We start from the raw sequence: 15,765 nt of genomic DNA, 5'->3' as shown, positions 1-15,765 counted from the left end.
AAAGGATATTTGTTTTATTTTTTACACTTTAAGAAGTGGTCTTTAAAGATCTGGTAAAATATCACACAGATAGCAGAAACAGTGCTGACCTAAGATCAATTATCACAAGTCACAATGAAGTAATGGGACTTGACCTGTGACCCTCAATCAACATGCCTATTCTTATAAGCTTTTAGTATTAATAGATTTTTTTTTTCTCCTCTGGAATCTTTTTATCTGCAGGTCTTGCATGGCAATCTCTAATGATAATGTCAGATCTTTCAGATTAATAAAAGGCATCACTTCTGTAATACTCTTGCTGCAAATGTGCCAGTAAGAAAGAGACATGAAACCTTGAGAATCAAGTTGAGGGATTTATTAGAGAAGGGTGAATATAAAGGTATTGTATGCAGGGATTTCTATTCTCTGAGCAAACCACAACTAGTCAAACCTCTCTGTCTAAATGTATACGCTACACAACTTCCAATCAAGGTTATCATAGTTAGTGATGTAATAATTAAATAAAATTGAATTTAAAAAGGCAATACAGTAGACCATAAGTGTGCTTTGGAAAAAAACACCATATGGATTATTATTATAATCATCAGGAACAAGGAAACTATTTGGATGCCAACACACCCAGGTAAATAAAACATAAATTATTCCTAGCACTACAGGTTACATTCAAATTGAAAAAAAAATATATATCAAGAGGGAGCATACCAACATTGACATATTCCCTAACTCCTCTACTGAACCATTCAGGATTTCCATTCAGACAGTTTAAATGTGTATACAAGCAGCCAGTCAGTAGCACGTTAAAGATATAGCTAGAATATCAACTGCGACAATTTTTTAAAATGCCACTCTTCCTCCTCTGATATGTTTTCTTTTTTTTAACTCCCATATTTTCAAAAGTACTTTGTGTCACATTTTGGCTCTCACATATTAAGCTACATTTAGATTGATAAATAGTGTTGGGTGTGTGCTGGCTGCCTGTGAGCCATGAGGCCCACAGTGTTCACAGGAGCCGTAGTGTGGCAGTTTAATAAGTACTGTAGTCCTCCTGAGGTGTCACCAAGCACACACAGGGCAAACAGAGGTGGGTTAACACAATGTAAAAAGGGACTTTCTTCAACTTGTCACCGTCATGTTTTGTTGTTTTTCTTGGGTAAGCATGACTTTTTTTTCTTTTTCTTAGAAGGAGTCCATGGCCTTGAATTCGCTGAGGGCTTGGACAGGGGAAATGTGTTTCTTCTGGGAGCCTCGTCGCACACGTGTCTGGCACTCCTCTGGCTTCTCCCTTTTTACGAGAGGCTTCTTTTCAGGGGCCTTCATGCGCCAAGACACCACGGGTGAGTTAACAGCCGCTGTTCCGTACACCTTCTGGTACTTAGTGGAGGCTACATAAGATGCCTTTACAGTCAGCACCACTGCGTTCATTAGGTTCTTGGCTGCTTGGATCAGGGAGGTGGCACTATCCAGCTACAGGAGGAGAAGAGAGTTGAAAGAGAAAGAGAGATACACACTAAGGGTCAAGTCAAAAAAGGCAATGTTTCTGTAAAGAGAAAAAGTGCAATGACTTTCATGCACTCAACAGGAACATTAGGACATAATAGCTACATCCGGTACCTAGGAGGTCTGTGCCGCAACTGTCAATTAAGTAGCATAAAAAACGTGGCCATCGCTATGTGACATCTTATTTCAGCCGTTCCTAATTAGCAGAGGCAGGGGTCAGGTGTACCTTTGTCTCCGTCTGTTTTGTTTGGCTGACATTTAAGGGTCGGCGACCAGTGGGCCTTCTCCTACCCCACACTGAGACAAGTCAACTGCTTGGATTTAATGAGTATGGACTCCAGCTGGCCACCATGAAAAGGTTAAAATATCAGCAGGGCTTGCATATCTCATGTGAGACAAACCAATAGAGTCCTGAGAAATCATAAAACAACGCTGTATCAACGCAAGATACAAGGAAGCCCAAAGCAAAGACAAAAGTTGAATTTTAATTAGAGGAAGAAATCATACTAAGGCAGTTAATAGGACAGCTATTTAAAGACAAAACAGTAGGAATGCACCGATTCCACTTTTTCTCTCATGATCTCCTGAATACTTAAACTCAGTATGGACAAGTGTACTCTACTGCAGGTCTGTTTGTCTGTCCTGAAAAATAGATGCCTCCTCTGTCGCTCTTCCTGAGGTTTTCTGTTAAGAGTTTTTCCTCATCTGAACTGGGGCTCTAAGGATAGAGGGTATTGTATTCTGTTAGGAATGTAAAGGCCCGGGGCGGCCTCTAGCTCACCCAGTAAGAGCGTGTCCTGCAGCGGCGCAGGTTTGAATCCGACCTGCTGCCCTTTGCTGCGTATCATCCTCGATCTCTCTCCCCCTTTCCTGTCTATACGCTGTCACTACATAATGAGGGTAAAAGACCCCACCCCCCCAAAAAAAAAAAAAAAATGTGCCCTCTTAGGCACATTTGTGATTAATGATTTTGTGCTATAACATTGACTTGATAAAGTCAGTATCGGCACAGAAACTAATGAGGTACGAGACTGGTGCATTACTAAACATAAACATAAATGACAGGTCCAAAAATACACACACCTGCAAGACAAAAAATTGTTTACTGATCAAGTTATCGAGCCAAATGCTGTTCACCATATAATTATGTTAATAATGCAACATTGACTTTCTTCTAACAAAAGTCCATTTAAAAAGGAAAACCATTACACATCTACATCTGACTGTGGCTTGAAAACATGTATTGAATAACTTTCTCTTTTTTTGAACCAGAGAGTATTTATGAGCTTTATGAAGAGGTGACATCCTTATATATAATAAAGTATCGGCTTTGCAAGTGGGTCCGTTGTATTTTACCAAAGGTACAAACAAAGTATATAGGAGAGTTAAGGGGAGACTTGCATTATTATGAGGATAATTCTGGTCAAACTAATCAATATTTTTCTCATAAAAACTGAAAGCTTTGAAATAGAGAATTTGGCGCAAATGAGTAGTTAAGTTAAATGTCAAATGCAAGCAGTATGGGTTAATTCACTGATTTTAGTTTCACCAGGGATAATAGGGTTCATGAGGAATAAAAAATACAAATGGTAAAAAGCCTGTAGTGCATCTTTTGAGTCAGCCTGAAATAATTGCATCAGTCTTATTCTGCATGACCCTTCCTCTGGTCTTCCAAGCTTCATCGTGACCTTTGTCTAAAAGGTTTGCCCACCCACAGTGCACGGCATAAGAAATTGTATTAAATTGACTAAGTCCAGTGATTCAAGCCTAAAATCCTATCTCGAGTATCAGCGATAGTGCAGCTGGCCATGTGCTGTTCTGTATGGATAGACTTACCCCAGACACGATGAGCTCTCCACCCAGATTCTGAACCTCAGCTTTCACCTTGCTGCAAATGTTGAGCTGATGACAGTACAGGGCAATTCTCTGCAGGTAGGCCAGAAGATCCTGCTTGCATGCTGAATCAGGGCACTGAATAGAGAAGAGGCATAAGAAAACACAATCAGCCATTTTGTGCACAACAGTATTATAATTCTATAATATAAAAATAAAGCAGGTTGTACAAATATGATTAATGTACAATTTGGAAGATTGAGGCTACTGTACGATAGCTGCTGTTTAAAAATTGGCCTTGTGGTGTCAGTTTGGTACTTTGACACACATCTGGCCATACCATCCATTTCATTTGTATGACATTAAGGGATTATGCCTCATGTTATATTTACGTCATTGCTGTCAAATGTGTTTGTTACATACTGACACGGGCTGTGTCCTAAATCACTCACTTGTTTACTCTTTTACTACTTCCAATGTAATAGACACTCAATCATTACCTCTACAGTAAGCAGTAAATTGAGATTTAGGACACTTACTGTATGACACATCATCATCATAAATGTCACATTCAGAATTCACACGAAGACATAATATGGCAAGGTTAATATAGTGCACTGTTCAAGTAGTGTAATAAAGTAATTAGAAGTGATTTTGGACACAGTCAAAGAGTTTTCAAATGAACTGTAACAGCGATAGATATAGATGGGTCAAATATATAAAATTAATTAATTCAAATTGTAAGTCAGAATTCATAATCCATCCAGTTTAAGATGAAAACAAACATGTAATCAATTTGTGCTGAGCCACACATTCTCAAATACCGTATGTAAGGACTTATGGTTTAGGAGTTATTGGACAAAAACAATGACATCGCTCTTCCTGTTTGCTTTGGTAAAACAAATTCTCAATTTGAGCACCATTGCCAAACTCTTTGGTTTTTTCACAATGTTATTCTGTGAAATGCTGTAATGCTGGTAAATCCAGGAGGCTTTGTTTAGGTTAAAACTGGATGATCTGTGAACAACAAAGAGCCAATGTTAGGCTAGCAGACAGAAAGGATGTATATTTATATTCATATTTTATATAATTATATCATGACAGAAAATAAAGACATCAAGGCAACAGATTTGTCAATGAGCCAAATAATTAGAAGGGAAAACAATTATTGGCCTTATTTCAGGCATTATTGGCAAAATCTAAAGCTGGTTATGACAGACCAACCATCTGGTTTTAAATGGTGTATGTTTTTCCCAAATAGTTTGAGATGTGAATTCTCTACCAAATTGGGTTGTTTTAGGAAGCACGGTCTCTGATGTTGCAGCCATTTTAAAGAAGAAAACCAAGAACAACAGTCCTAACAAACACAGTACGGTTCCAGTATTTTGTGTCGCTTATTACATTTATTTGCACTGAGCCTGAAAGATGACTTTTGTTTTTTAAATGGTGGTTTCTTGCAAGTTTGAGTTTCAAAGGCAAGCTAAGTTACACTGCAGGGTGTCAAACTCATTCATTTCACATAAAACAAGTTTGTCACAGCATGTTGCCCAAGAAGAAAACCAGCAATGAATGGACATAATACTTTGAGACAAAAAGACTTGCTTCCACAGTGTCCCTTTTCTTCTTCTCGTCTTTATTTTTTATTTTTAACCAAAAGTTCTGACCTGGTCCTACTGGCCGTTGTGCTCCTTCAACAGTGAAGAAACCAATCATACAGTGCAGCAAATGGACCAACAGGGAATAAGAGGACAGCCTCCTCAGGTCTCCTGCTATCACACAGTTTGCCCCTATTATTCCATCTGGAAGCCTTCCAGGAGTCAGCTATGGCCCACTAAGCTCCCAGTGGGTTAAGAACACTGCATCAGCTGCTTAAACACGGTGAGCATCATTTTGTAGCAACACCTTTCTTCTAGCCATTAATATTAAACGGTCCTAACTAGGACATTCAGCAGCACTGTGTGGGGAAATGCACAGCTCATTTCCTTGTCTTGTGGGCTCGGGTTGAGGGGGATGGCAAGTTAAACATCGACCTGTGATTTACCCCCCTCCAGGACTTGCAGCTTTCACGGCCACCCATCTTCTCTATGAGAAAAGGCCTCTCGTGCTAAGACTAATAGTATTGATTGACCACAAGTGCCCTTCACTGACGGTCACAAATAGTGAGTAGAACACAGGTTTTCAAGATGAAATGTTTGATTTGTCAACCTACAAAAATAACTGCAAGTGAACGTTAATTGTACATCCACTATCATCAACTTTGAACAACACAGTAGTGCAAAGCTGCCACCAGCATCCAGATTCCTCTCAGTCAGTGGCACTGAATGCAGACTGTGGTGAAGCTACTAGCTCATAGAGCAGCCAGTGAGGCAGAGGGAAGCTTCTTCTCCCTAGGCATTATCTCTGCACCACCAGTCCTGGCTAGCATCACTGCTAACTGCACTTCACACTGCTGGTGTGCGCGCACACACCCACACACACACACACACACACACACACACACACACACACACACACGTTGCTGCCTCAGGCAAGTTTGATGCAGACAGGACACAATGATTCCCTATTGTACAGTTGACTAATATTCCATTTCTTCCACAGATTCCCTGTTGATGTAAATAAACTGTATGGCCCATTACTTTGCCAGGTCCGTTGAAGCCCTCTCTCTCTCTCTCTCTCTCTCTCTCTCTCTCTCTCTCTCTCTCTGTCCTTCATAGTGAAACAGTGTTCATTACAGATGAGTGAGGAAACTGTGTGGTTCACTGCCAGACTTTACTCAGCCTTTCTGAAACTCCTTCTGACCTCATTGCTTCTCTCAGCATTTTGGGTATTCCAGCAGAGAAACAGGTGAGAATTTATTATTTTTCTGGTTTTTCCACATAATTGGGCCCAAAATGAAAGTTCTCCCGATGGGTAATTCAGGAAGATGATGTGAACTCTGGTGCTGAGATGAGGGCAACGCACTATCAGAGTGTGGCAGTCTGTCAAAACACATGTCTCACCTCACACTGATGTTGCATGACCTTTCCTAAAATATTCAGTGTATAAAGAAATAGTAAGCCGGTTATTTTATTTTCAAATCCATCTCTTTTGTTCTTTCTATTTAATCATGGCACTTTTCTATATATGTCTTTTGTGCTCCATTACATAGCCAATAATATAGTAAAGACATGTTTGAGAGAGAGAAGGATAACATGAAGACACAAAGACAGATAAAGTATGTTACACTTATACAATATCCGCTAGATGACTGGACAATTGTAGTCCGTCTGATGGTAAACTGTCATCTGTTAAGCTGTCAGTTACTTCAAGAAAGCTGGTAATCTTTCTATTTGCTCATCCAGTCTCTGGAATCTCCAGCAAACACTGAGCACTACTGTGTTCTATTACATACTGAAACCACTTAATATATTAAAGTGACTACCTAAGGTACTTATTTCCTTCTTCCTTATATATTATATATTCCACAATATTCACCTGAAGAGGTAAACGTATCCAATATTTCCCAAAAAGAGGAAAAAAGAGAAAAGTCTGAAAATAAATAAGGTGATAAGAACAACTGAGGTAATAAAAAATAAAAAATTAATAATGTTACATAAATTAATGTAACATTATTTATTTTTATTTTTATTACCTAAATCACTCCGTGACAGCCAATTGTCTGAAGTTTATTCCCATCGTGATTTAACTTCCACTTAGAAATTTAAAACTCCCAAAGTTGCTTGAGAATCATCACATTTTAAGGTTTTCTTTAGCATTAAAGTAAACCTGTGATAGTTGTTTGTGCAGCCATTTGTAAATTGCAAACAGGGACCACTAATAATTAATGTTGTTTTGCTAAAAAAATGGAGCTCAAGTTGTATGCTATGCGTTACCTACTGAATCCATAGCAACATTCCCTAAAGCATTATGGCAACTACATAGAGCATGATTATCTACCAAATACAACTAAAAACAAAATAAGATACAATACTAACTTTTTCATGTCGCACCTACATTTGTTTGATGTTACTGAGGCTGTGATGTCCCATGGTTCCTTTATGCATTTAGAAATGCTTATGATTATTTTTGCATCTGCTTTGAATTACTTCCTAAAAAGCTCACAAATCTGAAATACCTGATTTCACTCAACGACAGCATTCATTTCTCTCTAGCTAGCTCCTACTAAACTCTAGTTTTTGTTTTTACTGGGAAGCCTTTTAATTACAAATCCATCACACTAGGTTACGCTGCTGTCAGTAGAGGCGACAGAAGCTTTGCTCTTGTTGTTCTGCAGTCAATGCGACAGGGCCTTCCGCTCTGACAACGAAAGCGAGACCTGCAAGTCTGAATACTTAGCTTCAAACTTGCATGTGTTTTATAGCATTTAGAAACAATAACTTGACCCTTAAGTTCTTTAAGTCCTTTAAAATATACCCAATGCAATGCAAAAGAAAAGTACTCTTGAATAGGAAATGAACTAGGAAAGGCGATTTGAAATCATAGTTAAAGGATAAGGCTAGACATACTCAACATTTGTGTTACTGTCAATCCAATAAAAAGACCAAAATCAACAATGAAGTGTTGGAATGAACAAAGTATTGTCTGTGTAGCCACGGCCTAATATAACTTATTCCACCATAGACTTCCATTTTTGTCCCAAAACTAAAAACACATCAGTGAGCCACACAGTTGCACTGGGTGACATGTTCTTTTATTACAGTGAACAATGCTACTGTAGTGTCCTCTGAGTCAATCACACACAAAATGTCTTTGCTAGTGCACCAAACATATTGATCCATAATTAATCCATGTACAAAAATAGCCCCCTAAGAATTCCACTTACTGCATTTACTGTTGATATAACAATACTCTACAATACTATACCTTAACATAACTACACAAATGTACACAGGTCAACAATGACTGCCCAGGTAAATCTGAAGCCAGATGATGCTGCAATCAAACGCTGCCTGTGTCAAGCAGAGTGATACATACTGTTACATGTCATTACTGTTCATAACACGCAACAATCAATGTGTGTGTCAGATTAGGTGTGCATAATGTTTGTAAAGCTGCCTTTCACTATGTAGCTTGTGCCTGTAGGAGGCATATTTAAAGAATGAAGCAGAGTAAGGAAAATGGAAGAAATAGAGTAGAAAAAAGGTATTGCTAGAGTTAAATGGGGTGAGTTGTCTCGAGGGTTTTTTCTACGTCAAGTGCTGTGCTTAAATGATTATGAAAGAGCTCTCCTTCCACCGTTCCACGCAGAATTGCCTTCTGCTTCAAACATGTTCATCAATAGGGCTGATGTGGAGTCATGGCGACAAGGTTTGCTACTTAAGGGACCTGTCTAAAAGCAGTGAAGCAGCCTTAATTCTTACTGTCAAGCCACGGTGCTCTCAACAAACACAGGTTACCTACCACAATGTGTGAATGCAAAATACTTGTCTTCTTAATACAGAAATAAGACCAATAGCCAAGGTTATGTTTTTTGTTGTATAATTCCATTAAGATACTTCATAATGGCAAGCTTTGCTGTTTTAACTTTTAATAACTCATTCCATTCACTGAATGGCATGGAAAACATATGCCCCAAATGTCTCACATGAAAACACTTTTATAATAATATACATGTTGGAAGTAAAAATGTCCTTAAGCCCCTCTTTATTTCACGAACATAGCTCAGATGTCTCTGGAAGTGAAACAGAAGGCTTTGAATATTCAGTAAACACTGGTCTAGGAACCATTTAAGTGAGAATTAAAAATGGCAAGCCACCTGCTCTGTTCATTACAACAACTGGTGATTGAGACAAAGGCTCTGCCAGTGATTTGCCATATGACATATTCACTCCCACCTAAACCCTGTTAAACACTCATCATCACTCAGCAGCCTTAAGCCAAGAAATGAATATATTAAGAAAGTTCATGCTTACTGTGTCATTTCTGTCCCAGATCCTGCTCTCAACAACATACACAAGCTGTGATGCATATTTGAGTCCTGCTTTCTGAGAGAAATGTTCTCACACATGCAAAAATGTTTATAAACAAGCCATATCATTCAGCTTCAGTGCCAGCTTCGACTAAAGATGCCTTCTGCCCAGTTGACAGTTTGACTAAGGCTACTCAAACTGACGGCCATTCTGCACTGTGCTAACAGCACAAGGCTTGCCCATATATCGTTGTGAAGTCACATATTGTCACAAGAAGGCACGGAATACAGAAAATATACAGTATGAGACAAAAACCATGTCTGTATACTGGTATTCCTCACACTGAGCAACATTTCTCTTTGTACTTTAATCCAGCCTCTGCATGTTCCCTTGATTATGAACATATGAACACAACTAAATGAATATGAAATGATTGTAATATATTTTAAGTATAAAATGCCTTCACAGGAAATAATGAAGGCTTGGGCATTTTACTGTGTTAAGGTAGCCTGGAAACCAGCCAAAATCTGTTTTGCCTATTTCATTTGACCTGCATTTATGTCCTATTCAAACAGATTTTTCAGAAACACATGTCAGTGCACTGTTGCTGTAGCTGCAATTGGAGAAAGTTTGTGGCCATTTGTTTTCTGCTTCAAAACAGACCAAGCACCGCCCCAACTTGCATATGTTGCTGATGATGCTGGTTGCAGGTCTATTCAATTGCATCCAAAGGTATTTTGGTCTGCATTGTTGATAGCGCCCCTTGGAAATCAAAAATGAACCGAGAGGTTTCAGACTAATATGTATTTGCCAGGCTAGTGTTAAGGGTTATTCTAACTGCAAGGCATGTTCATTTTTTTGTTAGCAGGAAATCTCAAAATGAACATGTGTTTGTCTTTTGTAGTAAAACCGGGTCAATGTCCAAATTCACACATTTTTAAGGTTGAATGAAAAAAAATTCTGAGTTTTTAGTCTGAATTCCAATAATTATGTGTATTTTGAAGGATTTGGATTCAGATGGGAATTTTCTTGAACAACAATGGATCAAATAACTACAGGTATGTGTTATGTGAAAGAGGTCATGTGTAATGATGACCGGCAGTGCAGGTCCCTTCAGCTCTTTCATTTATTGTTTTGGTTTTACAGCATGCAACTTTACTGTTTTTTACTATTCAGTCTGAAAGACAGACAAAGTTAGGGACTTTTCCCTTTTCTTAAGAGTTAGTGGCCAGAGTGAATATTGGACTCACATGTCTCTGTATCAGCTGAATGTGTAAATAAAAACACTGTTTTCTGATACATTTGCTATATCAACTTTATAAGATGACAAGGTCTATGTCAATGTTGTGTTTACAGCTTGTCGCACTGCCGAAAGTGTGCAGCCTTTATGAAAGGGATAATGTAAAGCAAGCCGGTCATTATTGCGCAGTTCTTGGATCAGCCTGAAGGGGTTCAATAATGACCGGTTCGCTCTACATTATCCCACTTATTACATGGCTTATTACACAGCTACTCATACAGAGGTTCCCTGCTGATGACACCTGCGTCTCGGTCGGCAAGGTTAACTTTACGCTGATGAGCACTGCTCTCTGGCAGAAGCCAGGTCGCCCAGGTTAGTGAGCTAACCACGATGGAGCTAATCAATGCTCTGTTTGCACTATTGCCAATAGCTCTGTTAACGATCCCCGTTTCCTCCATCCTCTCTCTCCCTTTGTGATCTGCGGATCAGTGCTATGAGCTCCATATGAGCACAAATATTGATTTAAAAATGGTCCGCCAGAGTCTGTGATCAAAACTCCATCCATGGCATGTTCTGTTATGGTTAGCAAATGTCTTTCTCAGAAATAGCAGACCACAGACTGTGATTGAGTATTCAACAGAGCTGTATAGTAACGAAGTAGAACTACTTCACTACTCTACTTAAGTACTAAAAGGCTGTATCTGTACTCTACTGGAGTATTATTTTCTTCTCCTACTTCCACTTTTACTTGAGTACATATTTTGCGATGAATGAAATACTTTTACTCCGATGAATTTTTTATGTGCTGCATCGTTACTCGTTACTGTTGTGAATTCCTCACGCTATGGAGACTATGTAGGTTACAGTGTGTGTACGTTAGGTACGTATGCTAATTATGTAATTTACGTAAGAAATCCAGAAATCGCATCATGTTTCTTTTCATTACAGTTGCCATTCAGAAGTCAGAGACAATGTTAAGTTTGTACTCTTTCTATTTAGCTATTGTTGCAGCAGATTAATCTATTCCTGAGTTGTTTTTTAGTCTGTAATGAGTATTGAATGTTATTGTGATGTGAAGCTGCTAGTTTATCTGTATTTTGCTAGCTTGCTAACTTTCCACTACATCACACATGTTACACTACTAGCTAGTGTGTGATATGTTTTTTGGGGCTTTAATCGTTACTGTGCTGGAGAGGATGTTCATTTTACTTGTGTGATAATTGTACATTTTATTTCAGTATTTGTTAATATTTGTTATTTTTAATATTATATATTTAATATTTGTTAATTCCTTTGGCTACAGCCTTGGCTAAACATTTGACATAATATAAACAATATGATATTCAAACTTTTGACTGCTTTCTTTAATAAGTAAATAACACAATACTTGTACTTTTACTTTCAGTACTTGAGTAGTACATTTTAAAATAAACTACTTGCAATACTTAAGTACAAAAAATGTTGAATACTTTAGTACTTCTACTTAAGTGTGGTGCTTAAAGAGCACTTCTACTTCTACTCAAGTCGCTTTTTTGGTAGAGCACTTGTATTTTTACTCAACTATGGGTCTCTAGTACTTTATACACCTGTGGTTTTCAACCAAGCCGTTTAAGAAAGAGGTATAATTAATTGAGGGCTTTTGAGTTATCAATATTGCATGGATATCCACAATCATTTACATAGCAGATAAATGTCCACTAAATCTTAAACCATAACGTAAAATATTTTTTATTTAAGTATAGTGACTTGGTTATAATTTGGCACATGAAACTAAAGGTTTGTTAGTGATTGTGTGTGCAGGCCTCATGAAAGTTTCAGGATTTCAGAAAAAGATGTGATTGTGATTATAACTTTTGCTGTGAGCGTCAACATATTTTTTGCAGCTAAGCAACACTGGAAAAAGGCCTAGCGTGTGATACTGAAACCAACAATAATTATTCCAAGGGTTGGCTAGCTAACAGCAGTTGTAATTACAATGACAACAGGCCGCCTTAATAAATCAGTGAGTCTTGTGCCTAAGTTTATTCTCACTACACACTGCATATTAGAAACGGACCAAATGAAGAAGATTATGCATTACCTGGAGTGCTGCATTCTAAAATACCTCCCAATTCATTTGCTTTTTGCACACATACACAGAGTACACACCTATTTCTTTTCACTCTCGTCTTCCCTAGGCACAGCACTGATTGATTAGATATTGAAAATGGTCTGTCAGCATGTTTTAGAGAGGTACTCATCTGATAATGAATGCAACACCTCGGTTGGGAGCTAATTATATTAGAGACACAACTTGGTTCTGCTGTCTTGCTCTCTCAGTGTTGGCCCCATTGGGAGACAAAGTCATGCGGCAACACAGTCCACCGCTCCAACTGGGCTTGTCAGTACCCACATTAAAGATTTCCAATGGCCATGCCCACTTACTCCAACTCAAAATATGCTCCACCGCCAGCTACTATGACAGTATGAGACTGTTTCAGACTGATATAAAGTAATATGATAAAAATGACAGTGACAGGCACAGTTGCAAAGCTACCTGATCTGCAACGGCGCGAGCCAATTTGTCCATCCTGGAACCAGCCTCTGCAATCTTCTTAGCCGCGTTGATCACATCTGAGGAGTTCTTCAGGGGGCCTTTGCCTCTGGGAAAATTCAAGGGGTGAAAAAGAAGAAAAAGGGAATGTGGGTGGAGTTGCAGAGGCAGAGGACATGTAGAGCTTCCCTTCAAAGACTCTCATAAAGGCAGCGGCTAATTGACTGTGGCTGAAGGAGGAATAAGAGACATTACAATCAACCAACAATACACTATTTCCCAGATAATGGATGTAACAAATACAGTATAGCTTTGTCCCTAATGATGTATCATAGAGATTTGCTTTGATTCACAAAGAAACTAAATATTTCTGTTTTTAAGAGCAAAACAGGATAACTTTTAGAGCAGCTGGTGTTGGAAATAGAGCAGGAGAGGGAAATAATGGCCAACCACTGAGCCTTTGTTCTGTGTTGTGTTTTCTTGATTTGCCAGCACCGGGAAAGTTATTGTGACTAGATAAATGTGTTTGCCTTTGTGTGATGTCTCATTTTTAGTCACTGCTAAGCTGAAATTTCCAATCAGTTTGTTCATGCCAATCTGAGTAACGGGGTCAATGCCAAGTATTAATGGTGCCGTCACAGCACCACCACCATAATCACTCATGACTAATGACTCATGGCTCTGATTTTTCTTTTTTGGTTTGTTTCATGCCATATAATTGTGAAGTGGTTCACAAATCCATACATGAGGCAGATAACCATCAGTTGGGCATTAGGATCTCCCTGATATGTTAAGTCCAGATGGGCGAGATTGAGAGGAAAGCTATTGGCTTTTAGTAAACAGAAGCGACAAGACTCTCAATGCAAACAGATTAACTATTACAGTATATCTTTGAATCACAGCATTGCTACGTAGTCTGAGCAAAGGAAAGGATGTCTGGGTCACTTTGCCTTTCACAGAACAGTTCACACACACCCACAGTTCTGAGCATAGGTGTAAATCCCAGGGGGGGTCCTAGCAAAAGTTTGCTATGTTAGTGTAATATAATGTAACGTTACCTAGCTTGTTTAATAGCTTGTTGGATAGAAATGCACCCACTACAACTGACGTTAACACAGCGATAAGCCTAACGTAATGTATGTGAACTGATATTAGGGTTAATATTGAAGATCTACAGTTGTGTTTTGCTCAATATGATGTTAAGTGGCAGATCAGTAGGTTCGCTGCAATTAAATATATATCCTGTGTCCCAGATGAAACCTAATATTTATGTTAATTATAATATGACCGCGTGGTGAACCTATGAACATAACTCATAGACATCTGACGTTAAAGATTTGTGTTGTTGTTGCCCAGATAAAATGACAGAGACAAGAAAAACAGACATAAGATCCTTTTTCAGTACACCAAAACGCCAAGTACTGTAAGTCCTCATATCAAGACAATTTGGTAACATCTTTATAAGAATGGGTGCTTATGGAAATACTAACGTCACTATGTCACAGGCAGAGGAGACAGAAAGACCTGAGGAACAGGGAGACCACGGGCAGTCAGGTGTAGAGTTTCAGGTAAGTGTGTTTAGTTAATATCTTTGGAGGTGTAGGTGTGGCTGTCAGGGTTAGCAGATGAGCTTTACCAGTGGCTCACTAATTGACATTATGATCAGCTAATTTAACAAGTTTACAAAAGCATTGTATTTCTTTTATATGGGGACACTTTTTCAAAATAAGTCATTATGTTTTAAGGTATTTTTGTGGCTTGATTGTAAACTTAAAAATAAATAAGTGGTTTATTTTACTTTTTCATTGAATCAAGAGAAACACTGAAAAGAAGGATAATGGTACAGTCTCCATGCTACACTAATGATAGTATTAAGGCTTTCCTCTGTGTACACATATCTTCTACAAGTATGATTGTGGCTGTATTATTTGTGTCCCCTTTAAAAATTGCTCTTCAGAAATTTTATGTTTATTGTCCCCCCCCCCTCTACTGTTAGATGAGATTTACACCCATTGCTCTGAGGCATTGCAAAGGCAGGATTGTTTCTCAGCAATCCCACTTGTTGTCACTTTATTTACTTGCTGCTATATTACTATTAAAAAGGATTAAAAGACTTACCTGTATGTTAAAAGGGTTGCTCATAGTGATATTCCACAGATAATGATCTCCTGACACTCCCATAGCTGTATAGAACTTTTCAGCTTTTTTTTTTTGAAACTCATTGTTTCAGTTTTATGGCCCTCTCTACACTCATGAATCTGTTTTCAGACAAAGCAGACAGCATTTTGCAGTGCAAAACCAGATAACCTCTATACACTACCTGCCCAGCACCAAACAGCAGAACAACAAAGTAAGCGACTAGCTGGTGAACATAGTGGAACATTTAGCAGCTATAGCCAGATATTTCCTTCTAAAGTTTGAGTATGTGTTTGATGTTTAAGCAACAGTTTGCTTACACATTAGCCATATGAACTTAAAATGTGATAATACATTAGTGTCGTGTTCACAGCTTGTTTCTACTGCTTTTAAGTGTCATTTTTACCTGGTAAAGTCCGTCATCTCCATCATGATCATACACATCTGCTTGGCCAGCACAATGATGTCATTGCCATTGTCATCCCACTTGGCCACTTCTGCATCTAGCTTGCACTTCTCCTGTCTGAAGCTCTCCACCTGCTCAGCAATCTTAGCCTTCTCCTCCTGGGGAAGCTGAGCCATGATAGCCTGTAGGCAACAGGGGAGCATGGAAGAAA

The 15,765-nt window shown here is 38.6% G+C and overlaps 1 protein-coding gene across 2 annotated transcripts in view; it reads right to left on the bottom strand.

Annotated features, from left to right (window-relative positions):
* Positions 1-340: 340 nt before the first annotated feature.
* Positions 341-15,765, bottom strand: part of ctnna2 (catenin (cadherin-associated protein), alpha 2) — a 351,715-nt gene continuing 336,290 nt past the window's right edge. Inside the window, exons 15-18 of one of the 2 annotated variants that reach the window (XM_028596679.1) lie at positions 15,555-15,736; positions 13,016-13,121; positions 3,334-3,468; positions 341-1,464 (exon numbers count right to left, since the gene is read on the bottom strand). In XM_028596679.1, the coding sequence (XP_028452480.1) occupies positions 1,177-1,464; positions 3,334-3,468; positions 13,016-13,121; positions 15,555-15,736 (711 nt within the window). In that variant the 3' untranslated portion in view covers positions 341-1,176. Of the gene's footprint in view, positions 1,465-3,333; positions 3,469-13,015; positions 13,122-15,181; positions 15,271-15,554; positions 15,737-15,765 lie in introns of those variants that run through there. The other variant, XM_028596688.1, reaches the window with a different exon arrangement.

Source organism: Perca flavescens, chromosome 2 (genome assembly GCF_004354835.1).
Source record: "Perca flavescens isolate YP-PL-M2 chromosome 2, PFLA_1.0, whole genome shotgun sequence".
In the NCBI taxonomy this organism is placed as follows: Eukaryota; Metazoa; Chordata; class Actinopteri; order Perciformes; family Percidae; genus Perca; species Perca flavescens.
Note: the sequence above shows the minus strand (reverse complement) of the source record. Positions and strands in the feature narration are given on the sequence as shown.